The sequence below is a fragment of the Ascaphus truei genome, chromosome 4, assembly GCF_040206685.1.
Source record: "Ascaphus truei isolate aAscTru1 chromosome 4, aAscTru1.hap1, whole genome shotgun sequence".
Classification (NCBI taxonomy): Eukaryota; Metazoa; Chordata; class Amphibia; order Anura; family Ascaphidae; genus Ascaphus; species Ascaphus truei.
The window spans coordinates 299,173,011-299,195,004 of record NC_134486.1 but is presented as its reverse complement, the minus strand read 5'-3'; the positions used below and the strand labels follow the sequence as shown (position 1 = coordinate 299,195,004).

Sequence of the window (21,994 nt, the reverse complement as noted above, 5' to 3'; positions counted from 1 at the left end):
TGCCGCAGTGCAGCTCCAGGGAGGCCCTACTTTCCAGTCAGGTGAAAAATACAAATATTAAAAGAGCAGTAACTGTTTTAATACTGTAACAGATGGAAAAAAAAAAAAAAAACTTGGCTTTTAGGTTTCATACATTTTAATATTTGGGAGCAGACAATGGAGCATTGTGGCAGAACACTCATTTCTCTGCCTTAAAGATGCAGTCCCCCTGCTGTTGTGTGTATGATTTGAGTTTATTTTTTTTTACAGGGGAAATAAGGAGGGGTACAGGAGTTGAACCGCGTTAATTTCAGCTCTGGGAAAACACGGTCTCCCAACTCTGGCTCCCAAAACACTTACAAGGAAAAGTGCAGCCAGAAGTGTCTCCTATAGGGAAAACAAAATGTCAGCTTAGATCATCTGCTTTGTGCAGATCAATAGGAAGCTGCTTCCCATCCGAATCAGAACTGTTCATGTCATGTGGGGGGGGGGGGGGGGGGGGGAGAGAGAGAGGGGTAGTGCCTTGAATACATAGCTCAGAATTCAAATCCAAAATGAATGTGTTGCATATGATCCATGTACTGTATACATATTCAATGTCATTGATTTTCACTTTTCCTTCTCTAGAATGCTGAAGTTTCAGTCTTTGAAGTGAATATACGTTTTGTCGGTGGCCTCTTATCTGCTTACTATCTCTCAGGGGAAGAGGTAAGTGCCTCAGATTGTCATACCCCAACTATTGGAAGTTCTTCCTTTTAATTAGCTATTTTATTCCAGACCATTTTTCTCATTTGACAGGAGCTCGAGAATTTAAGGCATTACGGAAAGTTTAAACGTTTGGCATCTTGTATTTAACCCATCATATGTCGGTGTCATTTTGTAGCACGTATTGAAAACATGAAGTTAGAGCAGTGATTCTGTCTTAAACAACGGTGCAATCGATCCCGATTTTTTTTTTTGTTTTGTTTTTTTAAGATTTTGGGAAGCAGACGAATTTAAAGTGGTTACAAATATACTCCACATAGACCCAGTATATTAAAATCACACACTAATATCGCATTCTCTTAGGCTGCGGGGCTCTTTCTGGCCATCCCTTGTCATGTAATATTTGTATTTATTTTTGTTTCTTCTCCATATGGCAAAAATCTGATTTCTGTATTTATACAGTACCAAACCTCTTTATCTGATTAAAAGGATAATAAACTTGCATGAGACAATGAGAAACGGACTTAGGGGAGTCCCTTGGGATGTACGATTGGGAAGCTGTCTCTGAGACTGCCAGCAAGGTTTCTCTCTATACATCCATCAGAGGGAGTAGTTACAAATATATGTTATCTCTGGTACTTTATCTCAGATTGTTTTAATAAAATCTATAAATATCTGTCTTGCTTATGCTTCAGAGGATGCAATCAAATTGGCTCGATGCTGCATAGTTGTTGAGATTGCCAAACAAATCTGTAAACTATGGTCCCAGATTTATTCACTTGTTAATTGGGTTCTCTGCCAACGTTACGCCCAGACCCCTGTGCAGCCTTAACCTCGCAATCCCAGGGACTGTTAACCATGAGAACCCATAATTCACCTTTTCTCAGCAACAAGATAAGCTATAGCCACTTCCTGGAAACATCTGGCCGCTAATGTGGCACCTTATTGACACCAGGATGTGGAAAATAATGTATGTGGAGAAGATGAGCGGTTTTATCCATGATTCCATTCATACATTTACCAAGTTTTGAGATCCGTGGTGTAGACTTGTAATGATTTGTCTGTAATATGACTATAGATCCCGATCTGACTCTTCATCCCATTCCATTTATGGAATGTGCTCCCTTTATGGGATTTTCTCATCTAATATACTTTTCTCTAGTGTTTTTGTTTACAATTGGTTTGTTACCCACAAAATCCATAATTTGGAAATCACTGCAAGCGTGTGTGTGTGTGTGTGTGTGTGTGTGTGTGTGTGTGTTATTTTGAATGTGTTGGTTCTGGTCTTGATGGTAGCTATCCTTTTTGCGTATATATGCATTTTAACTTGTTCAAAAGTATGCCTTTATTTTACTTTGTCTGTTTTTTTATAACTGGTATTCTGGTACTATGTATTATTTATCAATACTCATATTCATTTCGATTTTAGCCAATGTTTTAACATTAGCTGTTCGATACGTGTGGGAGGAGGTTCCGTTTGTCCTGTCCATGGATTGTATCCGTTTTATGTAGCCTGAAAAAAAAGTTTTTTTATCTTTACCCATTGGTGAGTCACTGTACCTTTAAGGAGCGGCAGACTTTCAGATCCTCTACCTTGCTACAGTTTATGAATCCTGCACTCAACTGTGAATTTACCTTTAAGAAAAAACATTTTATATTTTAAGTCTAAGCTTCCATTATCCTTGGGGTGACTGTACTTTCCTCAGCATATGTGTGCAGGGGTTTTTTTCATAGCAAAGTTCATGTGCAGTAGTACAGTAGTTCACCTGGACTAATTTGTCCCTGCTGCAGCTGGAAGTGCTGTACCAGCCACACACATTACTACAGTACTTAATGTTTGCCTATATGCATTTACAAGCATCTTCAGACACAGGCAGTAAAAGTGAATATGATCAGCATTTTTGGATTCCCTCAAATTGGTTTAAAATGGACAGAAGGGCAATTCAAATAAGAGGGTAAAGGTACCGATCATTATCTACAGTAATTAGTGAAAATTAGGATCTGGCTAAATGTGACTTTTTCATCAATTTCCTCTCTTTTTAAAAAATATATATATTTTTTGTTCCACCACCATGTCAAATGCAGTTTAAAAAAAAAAATTCCTAAGGAACAAGACTAGTGGAAAAAAGGCTATGAATTTGTCTAAAATACTACTTATCAGGTTGTTGTCAAAAATCTATCCAATTTCCAAATTAAATACATACCCTAAGGTGTTTTTAGAAAAACCGTAAGTGCATTCAGGTATATGTTTTGATCTTGACCTGTTTCTGTTTCAATTGCACTGGAATGCCATTTTATAGCATTTGTGAAAATTGTTCTTTCTCGTCAATTTCTGTCATGGATGACAGACAGGAGGACGCTTGTGGGAAATATTTTGTCATCTGATATGACAGGTGTTGCATGAACAGTTGTCAGCTCTCTCCGATGGTCGATCACAAGTCAGGAAGAACAGATTTTAGCACGTCATAAATAAATCTGTCCTGGTTATACCTGGCAGATGTATATTCACATGCCGAAACTTCATTATCCCTGTCATGCAATGAGGTTAGTTTAAGAAATGATGACCAGAGCGCCTTTTACCACTAATCATTTTCTTGCTCCAACAAAGATGAGGTGTATTATAAGTACATTCCTACTAACAGTACAATGCTTGACTTGGGAGGACTTACGATCGCTAGCTTCTTTTAATGTTTGATTTAAAATATGCTTAAATTCTAAAATGTAGGTCTGAGGTCATAAATACTCAAATCATGTCAAGTACCGTGTGCATGAGCAGGTTTTAGCACACCTCCCCAGCAGTGCAAGATCTTTGGCAACACATTATCACAAACAAGTGTTGCAGTATGCCCCGCAGGAGGCTGTGGCTGAGGTGAAAGCTGAAACCAAAGGCAATGTAACCCTTTGTAATATAATGCTGCATTGTAGCTGTTGCCATCCACTGAGTGATTCAGATGCAGCCATTAGACCGGGGCCATGGTACAGCAGACCGTGTGGACGCATCCGCACGCTGAGCGAACAGACTGCCTTAAGGCAGTGTTCGTGTCCATGCGGCGGGCGTGCGCGTTGCGCAAGAAATCAGTTCAAACTGATTTCTTGGCGTAACAGGCCGGTCACGTGAGCGGTTCGCCCAATGAGGACATGACGCTTCGTGACGGCGTCGGCACGCCACCTACAGCCCGTCCACCATGGCGAGGTAAGCGCCCGCTCACTGACCAGCCGCCGCGCGGGCTAAGGCACCATGGTTCCAGCCTTACATGTATGTACCCAGAGAGCAGGATATTCACTGATCGTTCACAGGAGAACGGATCGATTGGCAGCTTAAGCAATTCGTTTTCATTAAAGGTAATTAAATGCTACATATATTAAGCAAAATGTTTTTTAATGTTTAAGAAGTCCTGCGAGAAATGCTGCTTTAATGTACAGATGTAGCAGGACAGCTGTGACTGAAAAGGCAAAAAGCCGCGTCTCTGGAGGCGGTGCTTGCTGTAACATCGCTCCAAGGTCCATGCTTCTGGATTGGGGCCCACCCCAGCAATAATTCTCTGGCGCAGGAGCAGCCGCGGTCACGCAACTTGCCTCGGCGTTGGATACAATAAGGCTTGCTACATCTGTAACTGGTACTGTAGCAACATGGAGTTTTTGTGTAGCGCCCTCGGCAGCATGGCTAATACTTTTACCAAGTTAATTCAGCCTTCTGGTGACTATCAGGTGTTAGCACGGCAACCTCTTATCGTAATGCATATGAATGCTAGCTGCCATGTTACCATCCCAGGGAGGCTACACAATAGCAATGTCTTTGGAATTCAGAATAGAATGTTCAAAAGGCAAATTTTATTTTTATTTTATATGGATACCAGAGGGACCTGTGAAGCTGAACAGCCACATTCACCGCTCTGGGGGGGGCTCCCACTTGCTGAAATATTAATTTTTACTTTTGCAAGTTGCGATGTTATCTCTCGAAGTCACGGCTTTCTATTGGCCACCAGAGTGAGCCGGATCATGTTAACCCCATACAGTATTTCTCCCGGACAAGAATTCTTGTAAGGGAATTATAAAATCAAATATCTCCAACTCCTCCTCATAGCTTGGAGTTCAGCTCTGGGGGACGCCGTGTTCCAAATAAGGTTATACATATTAGGCCGGCCTTAGGCTTTGCGAGGCCCAAGGTGGCACGCTGTCATCACAATGTGACGTCACGTTGCCATGACATTGCAGCGTCATTTGACGTCGGTCACCCTAGTGACGCCCTGTGTTGAATTTTTCTAAAGGTTAAATATGATTTTGTTCAATGTTTTCTAAACTTCAATATGATAAAAAAAAAATACATGATGGATTTGTGAACCTTGGCAACTCAAGTGCAAGGGGTGCACCTTACCTTACACCTGCTGTACAGACCAAAGTTTCTGAATGTCTCTCTGCTATATCATCCTGGATGGCCCTCCATCGACTTAAACTCAACATGAGCTCCTCATACTTCCTTCCAAACCTGGCCCTACTACCTCCTTCCACGATACTGTTGGAAGTATTAATACACTTGGTAGCACAAGCACACTGCTTAGGGTCACACTCGACTCTCTCAAATTCTCTCAAATTCTTCTCTCACATTCAAAAGGTAGCTAAAACCTGTCGTTTTTCCCCCCGCAATATTACAAAGATACGCCCTTTTCTCTGTTGCTTGACTGCTAAAACGCTGACACAGGCCCTCATTCTCTCCCGTCTCAATTACTGTAACCTCCTGCTGTCCGGCGTTCCTGCCTCTTAACGGTCTCTCCTACAATCTTTCCTATACGCCAGAATCACTCTACTCTTTGCTAAATCTGTCTCAGCGTCTCCCCTGCTGAAATCACTCTCCTGGCTTCCTATCAAATCCCGTATCTCACACACAGTTCTCCTGCTCACTATTAAAGCTTTACACTCTTCTGCTCCTCCATACATCTCCGCTCTAATTTCTCGCTATACACCATCCCGACTCTTGCGTTCTGCTCAAGGATGTCTTCTCTCTACCCCCTTTGTATCTAAAGCCCTCTCCCGCCTTAAACCTTTCTCACTGACTGCCCCACACCTCTGGAATGCCCTTCCCCTCAATACCCGACTAGCACCCTCTTTATCCACCTTTACGACCCACCTTAAAACACACCTGCTTAACGAAGCATATGAGTAGCTCCGTGGCTGATACTTCGCCCCTTGCAAACGCACTTACCAGAATGCCCTCCTACTGTGTCTGTATGTTCCTACCTACCAATTAGATTGTAAGCTCCTTTTCCTAAATGTTACTTTTATGTCTGAAGCACTTCTTCCCATTATGTGTTATTTGTCTTTTTTATTATTTATATGATTGACGCGTGTATTAGTGCTGTGAAGCGCGCTATACATATATACATATATACATATATACATATATACATACATACATACATACATACTGTCCTGGAACAGGATTGTGTTTTCTCCATCTTCAGGCTGCTTGCACTCCTCAGCCTAGCTGTTGCGACCCCTTGTGGGTTTCTTGGCTTCAGCCAGTTGCCTTGGCAACCCCCCTGCCTTTTACCAGGATGGACTGCTCCCCCTCCCCTTGCCATGTGGTATTATCCCATTTAGTTTCCTATCAGCCCAGACCAGCATGCTGTCTTTTAGTGCCAGCAGCCATCTTGAGCAATAATCTTTCCTAGCTTGGTAAAGTTACTGATTTTTATATCCCTTGCATTTAGCTGACTTCCCTCATACAGTACCTCCCCTTCCCCTCCATTGCTCTCATGTCCTAGTATTCCCTCAGTACTTCCCCCCCCCCTTTTTTTATTTGTATTTTGTTATCCCAAATAAACACTTCAGCAAGTAAGAAGGTTCCCTCGCTTGATATATAGCATTCAGTTAACCTGCCTGTCCCTAGTCATCAATCAGGGGGTGCTTGGGCCAGAACACATACGATTCAAGTACATATGACTCCATGAATAATAGGAATTTGGGCTCTCCGGGTTGCTTCTCCGTATTTGGTCAGTATTATGGTGCTGCTCCGCTGTGACTTGAGAAGGCAGAGATTTGCAGACTTGCAGTGAATTTCAGGACGTGTTTTCAGCAACTGTCAGTTTCATACATATTAACACTGTAAACATGAATGTAGATATTGTATGTGTTGGATAAGGTGAGAAAAACGGTGCCTGCAGCTGATATCTTGTGTATTGTTTTAGTGAAAATAAGAAACTTAAAACGCCCATCATATTCCTGTGTGATGAGAAAATCTGCCATATTGCATGTAGCAGAAACTGTTTAGCTGTATCTAAAGATATTACCACGAATTTGCTTTACTTAATTCATCTATGAAAAAAATCTTATTTTAATGACTTAACCAAATAATAACCAAGTTCTTCCTTGTTGTATGGGATTTGCTAGTGTGAGTTATGAGTCCTTGTGGGCTAGCAGTAATGGCAACAACATTCGTATCCATCTGGCAGTAATGGTCAACGAGTGATTATCGGAGAGCTTCAGTGTTTTTAGTGTGTTTTCCAATTAAAGAAATAGAAGTGTCACACGATTCTATTCCTTTACAATAAAACATGCTCAGTTGCATAAAGAAGGAGAAACAGGTGCGCTAATTAGCCCCTGAGGAAGACTTTGCAGTGGAAACGCGCGTTGGGTGAATCTTGGATTACTAAGGAGCCCTTGTTGATGACATCCAGAGTGGAGGACAACTCTAATCAGCCCAGTACCTGCTGTGACGGCCGTGGAGCGGATGCTGTTGCTGTAATACTTTTGTCTGACCATATGACCCAGGGTGGTCTGAATGCTCTCAAACAAAGGCACTTATGTAAGTGGAATACTTTGTGTTTTTAACATTAAAAACAGTACTATACTATTTTGCTTTCCCCTCTTTTTGTATATGGATTCCCCCCCCCCCCCCCCCCTCTATATGGATTTGGAGTACCTGTCTGGAGATATAAGTTGGTGACTTCTAATAACCACAACGTTTTCATTTCACGTTAAACACGTGAGTGCAAACCTTATAGAACCTTCAACATTGAAATCATCTGTTGGGGTTGACAATATTGCACTATTTTGTGTTTTCACTTTCCTTTCATGTCCTGATGTGATTTGCGCACCTGTTTCTCCTTCGTTTGCTGACTGAATCCGGTTTGAATTCTACGTCGGGAGCTGCACTCATTAAGGACAGTATATCATTTGTGTCATTTGGTTTTAGTGATATTATTTGCGCTTGATCTTTTTCCTTCACTGTCAGTTGCATAAAGAAATGCAACTATTCCACGCCAGGATAGATATATAAATATGTAAACAAATGTCATGGTTTTATGGTTATTTATATTGATTATTGACATATTATTTAAAATAATAAAACATAATACATTGGTGTGCCCGGCACTAAACCATTTTGTTACCGCATTGTCTCCTGCTGAATGAAACATGTTTGTAGCATTGTTTAAACATCATAATATTCATTGCAGGTCTTCCAGAAAAACCATTCATTTGCTTAGTTTAGATATCACAGCATGCTTCACTGCTCCTTGCCTCATCTATGTCTCTAATGCAAAGTGGCAGTTTTGTTGCAGGCAGGCTTTTAGAATGGGTGCTTGATTTAATTTGACTTGATCATGTTTAAGTTTTGAAGCACAGAAAAAGGGAAATAAAGAAAAAGTACATATTTTAATTTGGTTGGGTTAAGTGGAATGGATTGAAATTTAGATAGAATAGGTGCCTTATTTGTAGGTCATGAAATGTTATGCAAGTCAAAATGAAACGGGGAATGAGTACTGTAGTACATTTTCATATTTTCAGTATACTGGGCAACTAAACCAACTCTATTCCATTATATTTCAGTACGAGAAATTGGCGTAGTGCTAAAGTTTTTTTTTTTTTTTTTTTAGCTAGCCAGATATGGTCAGTTTGCCTGCAGAATATACACGTTTCCCTTGGAACAGATATTCAACATAAATAGTTTGATTCAATAAAATCTTTTAATGAAATATCCTTATCTTCGGAAAAAATACACAAATGCACTTCATAAATACTAGATTTTAAAAGCACACTTTTTGCCTTTTAACAATTGTGTAATTGATTCAATCATACAGTAAGAAATTTCTATTGGTCACTCATCTGCGCCCCCAGGTCTCTCGTCCGCGCCCCCCTCCCCAGGTCTCTCGTCTGCCCCCCCCCCACCCAGGTCTCTCATCCCAACCCCCCCCCCCCCCCCCGGGTCTCTCGTCCCAACCCCGCCATCTCTCCCCCCCGGTCTCTCGTCTCGCCAACCCCTCCCGGGTCTCTCGTCTCCCCAACACCTCCTGGGTCTCTCGTCCGTCCCCAACCCCTCCCGGGTCTCTCGTCCGTCCCCAACCCCTCCCGGGTCTCTCGTCCGTCCCCAACACCTCCCGGGTCTCTCGTCCGTCCCCAACACCTCCCTGGGTCTCTCGTCCGTCCCCAACACCTCCCGGGTCTCTCGTCCGTCCCCAACACCTCCCGGGTCTCTCGTCCGTCCCCAACACCTCCCGGGTCTCTCGTCCGTCCCCAACACCTCCCGGGTCTCTCGTCCGTCCCCAACACCTCCCTGGGTCTCTCGTCCGTCCCCAACACCTCCCTGGGTCTCTCGTCCGTCCCCAACACCTCCCGGGTCTCTCGTCCGTCCCCAACACCTCCCGGGTCTCTCGTCCGTCCCAAACACCTCCCGGGTCTCTCGTCCGTCCCCACATACACACATGGTTTTCTTATTTATTTGTTTTAAGAGAGCTGCCGGCGTGTGCGGCAAAAAATCCCTACAGTCAAAACTGCAGAGAGCATACGCCACCTTGGGGCCTGTGGTGCGGTGCCGATCTCCCTCCTCCTGTCAGCCGGAAATTGAACACGACTAACGGCGCCCACAGAAGGAGGGAGAGGTAGGATAGCAGTGACCCGGCAGATCTCAGGAGCCGCTGGGTCTCTGCTGTGTGGGATGCCGCTGCTCCACGGGGCCTGGCAGAGTTGTCCCATCTTTCTCCCCCTTCCCCAACGCCCCCCCCTGTGGCTGCGGAATCCCTGAGGGGTGCTTGCAGAACCCCGGATGAAAATCACTGTTTTAGCCCATTACCCCATTATTTCCCAGAGTGCATTGTGCTGCATTGTGCTGCAGTGTCGCAGGTACCTATATCAGCAAACTGATCGTTCTTTGTAGTCCAATGCCGCTGTTAGTGACATGTTGGCCAAAAATCCTCATGAAGTCCGTGGGGATTTTTAGGTTAGATCAGCCCAAACAATCACTTCGGACTATATAGAGTTGGCCCTAGAGAGGATAAATGTATGCATGCTATGAGTTCATTTTTTCCCTATATAGGACCTCTATCTGTTTGTTTTTTCGAGCTGTAGCAAAATTGACCTAACTTATTTCATCTTTTGCTCCTTCAAGAACATGCCAAAATGTGATTACTGTGGAGTAAGCAGCATGTACAATAGTAAATCAACTAGTTTTGTGATTCATTTGAGAACAGGCAGTTTGCTGGCATTTCCATTGTTATGTTTAGTTTTTCTACATCATTGTTGGAATAATCTGACATTAGTTTTATCAAGTTATCTATTCACTGGATATATAATAGATACTGTTTATTCTGTTTTAGTTTGTACAGAGCAAGCAAACCTTGACATTTGTTTATTACCGCAGTAAATACAGGAGACTGGACAATCTACATATCAACGATCTTAATGTGAAAGAGATGGATTGCAAGTGACAGTGGAATGATATTGTGAGCTGAGGGCTTCACTGTCACTTAGATTTACATTTAAATCAAAATGAAGATGCTACAAGGCATGAGCACAGCTGGAATTGAGCTTCTGCAATTGCATCGAGACTGGCAATAACTAATTTTTGTTTTCTCAATAAGTATTCCTTGAATTGAATTACAGTACAGGGAGTGAGTTTTGTGCGTCTGATATCAGAGTACTAAAACATGAGGGATTGCTTGTAATGTTTGTCAGACAGTATTGAAAGCATCATCACCTTTTATGAGACTGTTACACTGATTCTGTAGTTACAAGCCAAACATTTTTTGTCATAGACCATTAATAATGTTGTATTACACTTTATTTCTGCTACACGTTTTGGAAAGCAGTCGTAATTTGCCTGTGATTAAGCCACTAATTAGGCATTTCTGACCTTTTTTACTGGCATATAAACCATTCAAGTACGCACTTCTGTATTGTCTAATGTTCTATCAAGACATTTGCTAATTGCTTCATTCCTTGTGTAGGTGCGAATAGAAATCTGTAATTATGTGCTTAACTGTAAAAATAATTCTTAGGCCTGGTGTGCTTTTTTTTGTACTGCAATCTGTAGTTTACAAAGCTTGAGACCCCCCATTTTTTCTCAATAGGAAAAATGATTTAAATCAGGCTGCTAAATTGACTGGGGGCGAACACGGTTACCATTCATTTGCAGCGATTTTATAGATTTAGCCGAAAATGTCAAAGGATTGAAAGACAAAGTAGGAATGGTTATTAATAGTAAAAATTATAGGATGTGGAAGCCAAAACTAGTGGTGCAGGTTATAATGCCTTTAAATTTAACACTTGGATTACTCCATAAAACTATATCGGGCCTTCATTAAGCGTCCATACTGCTGATCGCCGTGAGATTGTGGGAAACAGCTTTCCTGCAATCGTGAATCTTAAAGAACAAGGTGAACTTTTAACACATTTTGTCTCTTAATTTGTGTTTATTTAGGTTTGGCTATGTACTTCTATAACCCAGACTGTGCTGAAAAGCTGTGTAATATGGCAGGTATATGCTTGTAGTGTTCAGGTCAGCCGACAGGGGGGGGGGGGGGGGAGTGCTGGGGCAAACCGGGACAAGTGTCCCAGTGGTGGCGGGGGGCCCGGCTGGCCGTCCTCTACTTGCTGCTTGGCCAGTCTCTCCCCCAGTTGCTGGCCTCCCTCACGGACTGTCCCACGCGAGCTTCTGACACTGTCACGCACCGGGCCTCGCTCGTCGTGTGCCGGAAGCAGTAGGGGTCAGCTTCCGGCGCGCATCGGCATATGATAGGAGCCCAGAGTGCTCTGATTGTCAGAAGCTCAGCGTAGGACAGTTAGTGAGGGAGGCTCGCAGCTGGGAGAGAGCCGGGGCCAGTGGCAACTTGACAACCAGCAGTTGGGCCTGGCCTGAGGCTTGTGACCATCCCCAAGGTGAGTCTGTATTTTATATGTATTTGGGGGGGTGTGGAGGGTGAGAGTGAGGGAAAAAAAGTGAGAGGGTGAGACGCGGGGGTGAGGGATTGAATGAGAGTGGGGTAATTGGAGGGAGTTAGATGGAGGGGAGAGAAGGACATGGGAAGAGAAGGGTAAATAGAGGGGGGATGTGAAATGGGGGGGGGGGCTCGTAAGACAGGGTGGACGGCGTAACTCTGGTCCTGGGCCCCGGGAAATCTGTCTGCAGCCCTGTCCATGTAAAAAGAATAAGAAGTAAAGAGTGACTCACTGTGAGTGCTAATTTGCATATCATTATCCAGAATCCCTGGCTGCAGTGGAAGCCTTGTATGCCAAGTATAATGGGGTAAGACAGGGTTGCAGATCTGGAAAAGACATGCAAATGTACCCACACATGGTATTTTTATTTACTTTAAACTGCATGGAGGTTTTTTTGTCACTTTTATTTACCCACCATACAGTAGCTTTTTTAATGTGTCAAATTTAAAAAATCTTTAATCTCCTATGTAATACCTAAAGGCATTTTTGCATATATTTGCTTTTTGTAATATTTCCTTTTTAACTCCTGTGATTGAAACTACGGTACAAATTAAGTAGGCATTTAAATCTTAGGACATTACATTTTATACCTGTATGTGGAATTTAGGAAAACGTTGAGTAATGTTTTTGATAATTTTCATTTCGCACTTTAGAGTCATATCGATTTCTGTTACAGACCTTGTTCTGTTTAAGCATATTTACATTGGCATTAGGTTCTTGTTTCACAATGGAGGGTGATAGCTCACCGTGCCTCCCAGCCTCAGTCTTCCTTGGGGAAACATACACTTTATATTCTCTCTGCTTTATGCTATCTGCTTCCTCCGCTCTGTTTTTAGCAACACTGCGTTTTCGATTTTACAATGTTTTGCCATCTGTAAAACTGGCCCATAGGTTGATACTTGTATTTAAAGCAGCAGTCCACCCGAGAAGCCTCCAAAAGCCAGGGTGTGCAGCGCACAGCAGTAATGAAGAGAGCAGGTCTTGATAATTCATAGGGTTGTGGGACAGCAGCAAACCTTCTACGCGTTTCGTTCAAAAGAACTTTATCAAGAAGGGCTGTGTGTACTAAAACTGACAATTTAAATACAGCTGATTTGCCTGATTTCGCGCCAAATGGTGACGTCACTATACGTCTCTAACCAATGAACTGCATGATCTCGCGCATGCGCGCGGCGCCAGAGTGCTAGGGATTCCCTGCTCATACCAGCCGTGCTCAATCACTGGATGTACGCCCCTCTGGGCGGTTCCACCGATGAGAGCACGCCTCTGACAGTCACAGGGGAACACCCACTCCTCTCCGCTCAGCGCATGTGCTGATAGATCAACCTTCCCCTATTGCATAACATAACGACCATAAGGGAGGTTAAAAAGTATTGGAGATCGGTAGATATCAAAATATATATAGAAGAATGAATAAGCTAGGGGATATAAGGCAATCAGCTGCAATATATACAAATAACACAGTTAAGTGTAGGCAAAATATGAATATACACACATACAAAAAACATATATACATGTATGTAATAATAAAAGAATTATATAATTATTAGTTAGAAAAATACATATAACAAGACAATTTATTGATTAAAAATTATATTAAACAAAACAATTTATTAATTAAAAAATGCTAAGAAAGCAATAAAAACATGTTAAAAAAGTGCAAATGTGTCTTGTGCCTGTGAATAAACAACAGCAAATTGCATGCCCCAATGGATGAAAATAGAGGTTATGTTGTTTTAACATACAATACATTTCTATATAATGTGAAGTGCCGTATATAAGATATAAATGCATTATAAATGGACTGTTATTAATTTGTCTATAACGTGGTTTGGATGAATTCATAGTAGTCAATACTGTGGCAGCATTAATGATATTCCAAATACCTCAAATACATTTTATTTAGACAAATTAGAGACACTTTAACTAAAATAGAATAGACGAAGAAAACTCTTATTGATGTAGATCTTATGTCACGGAGATGTGTATTAATTCACATAAGGCAATGTTTATGCTTTGTAAAAATGCGAATAAATCCCAATAAACGGTTACTGATAATATTTTTTTGGATTTTTTTATATAAAAATACAATAAGCAAGAATATGCTGTATTGAGATGATTTTACTAATAAACAAATGGTTCTTATTTAAGAAAGTGGTTGATGTTCCATTCTACATTCATCCCATCAGGGAACCTTGTTTTTAATGTAAATATCCAGTAGGACTCTCCACAATCTAATGTTTTTACAGTGTTACCCCCTCTTTCTTTTTTGATTATCTTCTCAATGCCCACGAATGAAAAACTGTTAATGCCCCCCTGCCCACATTCCGAAAAATGCTTGGACACAGGATGTTCCATATCTTTTTTACGTATCAATCTACAATGTTCCTGCATCCTGATTTTTAATGCCCTTGTGGTCCTGCCGACATATCTCTTCCCACAGCCACAAGTGATGAGATAAACTACAAAGGTAGTGTTACAATTGATGAAATTGTGTATAGTGTAACGTTTGTGTGGACTGTGGGAAAAGACATGCCGAGCAGGTTTCATGAATTGACACATGTTACAATGATTGCATCTGAAGGATCCTTTAGTCAAAAAACGGTTTGAATCTTTAACTGGAGTTGATACCACGCTGGGAGATAGGAATGTAGCCAATGTCTTGGCTCTTCTGTATACAAATTTTGGACCCTTATCTGTATATTCCCGAAGAATTGGGTCCATCCTTAATAATTCCCAATGTTTATTCACAATTCTATTTACTTGATTACTAGATTTACTAAATTGTGAAATAAACAAAGGACAAGTCCCATCATCCTTGTTGTCTCTTTTTGTACCCTTCAGAGATTGAGTGTGTGTGCCCCCCCTCACTCTGGACACAGACGGCAATACAGTTGCTCGCTCAATTTCTTTGACTTCCTGTAGTGTAGTCTGGAGGGTCTCCCGATCATATCCTCTCTCAACAAATTTGTTTGTCAGCTCCTCAGACTGGGTCAGGAAATCGCCAAGGGTTGAGCAATTTCGCCCCAGCCTGAGGTACTGACCCTTGGGTATTCCCTTAATCACAGATCTGGGGTGACAGCTGCCCGCTCTCAAAAATGAATTCCTAGAATTTGTTTTTTTGTAAATATCAGATTGTATTTTTTGATTAATGTCAATGTAAAATAGAATGTCCAGGTAGCTAATGTGATGAGAATGATAATTGATGGTGAGGTGAATATCCAAAGTGTTATTATTTAATTATTCTATGAATTCTAATTAAGTGTCAGTGCTCCCGTGCCAAATAAAGATAAGGTCATCAATGAAACGTTTGTAAAAAATAATATTGTGCCTATAAGAATTTGTGCTACTAAAGATGAAATTATTCTCCCACCACCCCATAAAAAGATTGGCATAGGAGGGGCAAAACTTGTCCCCATTGCCGTCCCCCGAAGTTGCAAATAAAATTTGTGGTCAAAAAGAAAATAATTGTGAGTGAGTAAAAAAAGTATTGATTCCATAATAAATGTGGTTGTAAGTATTGAACTGCCTGGACATTCTATAAAGTGGCGGACAGCCGTCATGCCCAGATCATGTTGAATGATCGAGTATAGGGAGACCACATCCATAGTTACCCACAGGTAATCCTGATTCCAACTGATTTTTTGTAATTTTGTGAGCAAGTCCCTTGAATCCAGAATGAAGGAAGGCAAGGTCCTAACAAAAGGTTGTAAGTATACATTCACATATTGAGACAGACCATCTCCCAAAGATCCAATACTGGAGACTATTGGCCGACCAGGAGGGTCGACCAAAGTCTTATGGATCTTTGGGAGATGGTGGTATATGGGAATGACAGGATGGAGATTGATAATAAAGTCTATTTCATGTTTTGTCAATACATGTGTAGCTGTCCCCAGATCCACCAACTCAAGGAGTTCCCTCAGAAAACAGTCAGTGGGGTCCCGTGGTAGTACAGAGTAGGAGGACACATCTCCAAGTTGGCGAAAGGCCTCCTTGAAGTAGTCAGTCCTACTCTGCACCACCACAGCACCCCCTTTGTCTGCATTCTTAATAACTAGCATGGAGTTATCCTGCAATGACTTAATGGCAATTCTTTCTTCTTTATTAAGATTATCATACCCTGAATGGGAAAAGGGAAAGCCCTGAGCTAACAATCTGAGGTCACGAACCACAAGGTTCTCGAACATACTGAGATATGGGCCCTTAGCAAAAGTGGGGTAAAACACTGACTTTTCCTTGAGTTTGGATTCCCAGTCTCCTAGGATGTATGTTTGTGTGTCATCTAGAGTATTGCCCTCTATAAAAAGATCTTCCATATCCCTGAGTATACAATCTTCTCTAAAAGAGTCAAGAGTTCCTATATGGGGGGAGGAGGAGGAGGAGGAGCCAAAAGGATTAGTTGTTTTACACATGGGTAAATTATGTACTTCACAAGGCACTTCACTTGGAGTTGTCACAGTCTGAGACCCACCTCCACTGTTTGGTTGATGAAATAAGTTTTTTAATGTAAGTTTACGCACAAACTTATGGACATCAACCACTACACCAAAGAAGTCGATGTCCATAGTGGGAGCATATTTTAATCCTTTATTAAGTAGTGAGATCTCTGCATGTGACAACTCCATACCTGAGATGTTAATAACATTGTTAGTGTCATTTAGTAATTCTTTTTCCTTTTGTTTGCCCTCTTTCCTCCCGTGTCTTTTCTTCCCCCCCCCCTCCTTGTCCTCTTTCGTCTCTCCTGAACATAAGATAGTTTTTTGACTGTTGATCAGTTTGGTAAGTATCACTCTGTTTAGCAGATATTGGTTCCCCCCGGGCAATGGAACCGTCTGATGAACGCCTCTCGTCTATGGAATGATCAGTATTCCCACGTTGTGAATTATTGGATCTATTTTCCATGTCCATAAATGAGACAGAGTGTGATGTAGTTTCCACATCAGATAGTTCAGAATCACCACTTTGGTAATCAAAATTGCTTGTTTTCAATATAGATTTACTCGGGGTTGATCTGCGTGACTGATTATTAGATGTATCCCTTGGAAAGCGGTCAAATACAGGAACAGTTCTCTGCCAATTGTATATCTGGTTTTTTTCGTAATCAATACGATCACGATCATATTTGTTTTGCTTGCGTATCATAATTTCTCTCTCTGCATCCTCCCCTGTTTTAGCTAATATCTGGTCATATTTAGAAAAGCCCTCAATGTCCTTAAATTTCCGCAGTTTGTCTTGTAATTCTTTAATCTGTGTGTCTAGTGTTGATTTCTCTTTGATCTTATGTTGCAAAATGAATTCCATTAGGCCAAAGGAACAGGTATTCAGCATGGTGATCCACTGTTCTTCAAAAATTTTATCAGGGAAACCAAAAGTTGGTGCTTTCTTCACTCTCAGGCCTCTGGGAATTCTTTTCATTTTAAGATAATTCTCTGTGGCAACAATATCCCACCAAATTCGGGTTTTGTAAATCAACAGTCTTTCTAGTTTTTGGAAATATATTTTTAAATCACAGATATCATTTGTGTCAGTTTCTACTACGTTTTCAAAGACTCGAAGGGCTTTTTTCTTTCTACACGAATCATCTCCAAATTAAAAGTATATGCTGTAGAAGTTGTGTTTTCTTGTAAATCCTCCATATCATCCATTAGAGTTTCCCACAAACAATGTATGTCAAATGTCCATAAAATAGATGAAAAAATGCACAGACCTGCTCTTGTTTAGAATATACAATTGTATCCTTTCAATAAACAGATTTCCTTAGTTTATAGCCAGTCCACTTATGCACGAGCCACCATATGGGAGAAAACGTGGTTTGTGTGTTTGGAATGATGCTCAAAAAGTGCTGGGACTGTATTTAGAGGAAGGGAGCATGAACTGGGTAAATGACAAATAAATGATTAGTGGTACTGAGCCTTAAGCGGGCATAAGGTACCCTGAAGGTTGGGATGGGTTGCCCAAGGACACCCCCCCCTTTCCTCATTGGGTTAGCCCCAGGTATTGTACTCACTGTATTTTTCTTCTTCCTTCCCCAGTCTCCCTTCCAGAGCGTGCAGCTGTAGTAGAATATGTTCCAAAAGCCAGGGTGTGCAGATAAGGGTCCAAAATTTGTATACAGAAGAGCCAAGACATTGGCTACATTCCTATCTCCCAGCGTGGTATCAACTCCAGTTAAAGATTCAAACCGTTTTTTGACTAAAGGATCCTTCAGATGCAATCATTGTAACATGTGTCAATTCATGAAACCTGCTCGGCATGTCTTTTCCCACAGTCCACACAAACGTTACACTATACACAATTTCATCAATTGTAACACTACCTTTGTAGTTTATCTCATCACTTGTGGCTGTGGGAAGAGATATGTCGGCAGGACCACAAGGGCATTAAAAATCAGGATGCAGGAACATTGTAGATTGATACGTAAAAAAGATATGGAACATCCTGTGTCCAAGCATTTTTCGGAATGTGGGCAGGGGGGCATTAAATTTTTTCATTCGTGGGCATTGAGAAGATAATCAAAAAAGAAAGAGGGTGTAACACTGTAAAAACATTAGATTGTGGAGAGTCCTACTGGATATTTACATTAAAAACAAGGTTCCCTGATGGGATGAATGTAGAATGGAACATCAACCACTTTCTTAAATAAGAACCATTTGTTTATTAGTAAAATCATCTCAATACAGCATATTCTTGCTTATTGTATTTTTATATAAAAAAATCCAAAAAAATATTATCAGTAACCGTTTATTGGGATTTATTCGCATTTTTACAAAGCATAAACATTGCCTTATGTGAATTAATACACATCTCCGTGACATAAGAACTACATCAATAAGAGTTTTCTTCGTCTATTCTATTTTAGTTAAAGTGTCTCTAATTTGTCTAAATAAAATGTATTTGAGGTATTTGGAATATCATTAATGCTGCCACAGTATTGACTACTATGAATTCATCCAAACCACGTTATAGACAAATTAATAACAGTCCATTTATAATGCATTTATATCTTATATACGGCACTTCACATTATATAGAAATGTATTGTATGTTAAAACAACATAACCTCTATTTTCATCCATTGGGGCATGCAATTTGCTGTTGTTTATTCACAGGCACAAGACACATTTGCACTTTTTTAACATGTTTTTATTGCTTTCTTAGCATTTTTTAATTAATAAATTGTTTTGTTTAATATAATTTTTAATCAATAAATTGTCTTGTTATATGTATTTTTCTAACTAATAATTATATAATTCTTTTATTATTACATACATGTATATATGTTTTTTGTATGTGTGTATATTCATATTTTGCCTACACTTAACTGTGTTATTTGTATATATTGCAGCTGATTGCCTTATATCCCCTAGCTTATTCATTCTTCTATATGTATTTTGATATATACCGATCTCCAATACTTTTTTAACCTCCCTTATGGTCGTTATGTTATGCAATAGGGGAAGGTTGATCTATCAGCACATGCGCTGAGCGGAGAGGAGTGGGTGTTCCCCTGTGACTGTCAGAGGCGTGCTCTCATCGGTGGAACCGCCCAGAGGGCGTACATCCAGTGATTGAGCACGGCTGGTATGAGCAGGGAATCGCTAGCACATCTGGCGCCGCGCGCATGCGCGAGATCATGCAGTTCATTGGTTAGAGACGTCTAGTGACGTCACCATTTGGCGCGAAATCAGGCAAATCAGCTGTATTTAAATTGTCAGTTTTAGTACACACAGCCCTTCTTGATAAAGTTCTTTTGAACGAAACGCGTAGAAGGTTTGCTGCTGTCCCACAACCCTATGAATTATCAATAGAGGACTTATTTTTGCAAGACCTGCTCTCTTCATTACTGCTGTGCGCTGCACACCCTGGCTTTTGGAACATATTCTACTACAGCTGCACGCTCTGGAAGGGAGACTGGGGAAGGAAGAAGAAAAATACAGTGAGTACAATACCTGGGGCTAACCCAATGAGGAAAGGGGGGGTGTCCTTGGGCAACCCATCCCAACCTTCAGGGTACCTTATGCCCGCTTAAGGCTCAGTACCACTAATCATTTATTTGTCATTTACCCAGTTCATGCTCCCTTCCTCTAAATACAGTCCCAGCACTTTTTGAGCACCATTCCAAACACACAAACCACCCCAGAAGCCTACAGTATGAGTTTAACTCCTTTCAAGTAGCAGTCCAAGCTGCCGTTTTTTAGTTTTTTTCCCCCCTTTAATATGTGCATCAATACAATCCAGACAATAAGTAATTAGTTAAGTTGCAGTTCCCCTGTGATCGATTGGCGAACATTTTGCTCGGGGTTCACTAAATGGCTGTCAGTGCAGCAGAAGAGGACCAAAGATGCACAGTTCTGTGGAGATTGTGACCAGGCAGTCACTAGATACAATTGGGGCACTGCTAGAGTGAGGGAAGGGCTCAAGAAGGGGTGTGCCCGAGCCTGTTTCAGAAGAGGAAAGGGGTGTGATTTTGTAAATGGTTGCTATAAAAACAAAAAATGCTTGTTACATTATAATACATTCAAAATGTTATTCACAGTTGTTTGAGAAAATACTTGTAGCATTTTTTCTTTTAATAGTACAGAACTGATTAAAAAAAAAAAACACATGTAGGATATTGCTTGGTCAGCAGCTTTAATGTTAGCATATTGCCCCTCAGCATGCATGTCCTGCGCTTATCTTTTACCGTTTGTGTTAATAATCATAATTTAATCTCTAGTGTCTAAAGTACCATGGTAACCTTTAGACTTCACAGGCTTTGGGAAGATCTCTGTTTTAACCTCCTCTACTACTTACTATTTCAAATGTTTATTTTCTAAACGAAACGTTAGATTAATTATAATTTAAAAAAAAAACGATAAATAAAAATACAAAAAATAAAATGCAATAATGGCAGTCAGCAGGCACTGCTGCTTTAAAGGGCAATTATTCATAGGATTCAAATGATTAGGTGACTAATAGGTTGAGAGAGACCTTTTATTTATTTTTTTAACATTTCCAAATGCTTTGGAGCAGTTTTTAACGTAATGTCCTTTTGAGAAGACTCAGTCCTCAAAGCCACAGGTACATTGTTCATTTTGTTCTTTGTTTGCAAAGTAATAATGAAACCATGATTAGCCAAACCGTTAAACATGAGTAGCTGTGTGTGAACCCAATTTATAATATAATTTTTTTTCAGAATGTACAAACACAAAGGGAGCCCAGAGCTACATCCAATATGACAAAAATACACAGTGAAATGTGTGTGTGTGTGTGTGTGTGTGTGTATACACACATATGTGTGTGTATTTCACTGTGTGTTTTTGTCATATTGGATGTAGCTCTGGGATCCCTTTGTGTTTTGTTTTTTGTAGTATAGTAGCACCCTTTTTGACACTTCTATACATATATATATATTTTGTGGTAATTTTTGAGGTTTATGAGCTTACTGGGTATCTGTGTGTTTATTTATTTTTTAGTTATAGGATTGAAGCAGCGGTTCCCCAGAGCTGAACTGCATTAATTTTAGCTCCGGGGAACCTCTGCTTCCCTGAGATACTTAGCACCATAGGGATTGATTGTATCTCTGCAGGTAGCAGCTCCAACAGGCGGTTTTAAATGTCACATGTTTTGAGTGTGACAACATAAGCCCATCTTTCGGTGGTTTGAACCCTCCCATTTCATCAATCTCTAACAAACGTTTTACGACTTGAAGAAAAAAAACCCTGTTATTTTGACTTTTTAAAGTTTGCCTCAATATATATAAAAGACTTCAAAACCTTTTCTATAATACATAAACACGTCGTCTACACTGTGTGTACTTCATATACTCACTTGGATATGAAATATGAGCATATAACTTCTATTTTTGCATGAGAATCAGATACTTATCCTTGGCACCTCCTAATTATGAAGTGTTTCATCATTTGATTTGTCTCATTTCAACTGTTACAGATATCTATTTGTTATTCTTGAGAATAGGTGTCAGTCCCTATATTCACTTCATATTTAATACATTTACTTCTTTTTGAATACCTTCTTAGCCATGCCTCCTGATACTCGGCAGAATCCCACAAGAATGCCTTTCAAGGTTCATTTGAAAGGATCATGTTTATTGTAG

At 40.6% G+C, this 21,994-nt stretch overlaps 1 protein-coding gene across 1 annotated transcript in view; it reads left to right on the top strand.

The window, feature by feature from the left end:
• MAN1A1 (mannosidase alpha class 1A member 1) overlaps positions 1-21,994 on the top strand; it is a 292,996-nt gene that overhangs the window by 144,438 nt on the left and 126,564 nt on the right. Inside the window, exon 4 of the mRNA XM_075597752.1 lies at positions 607-687. Coding sequence (XP_075453867.1) covers positions 607-687 — 81 coding nt within the window. The remainder of the gene's footprint in view (positions 1-606; positions 688-21,994) is intronic.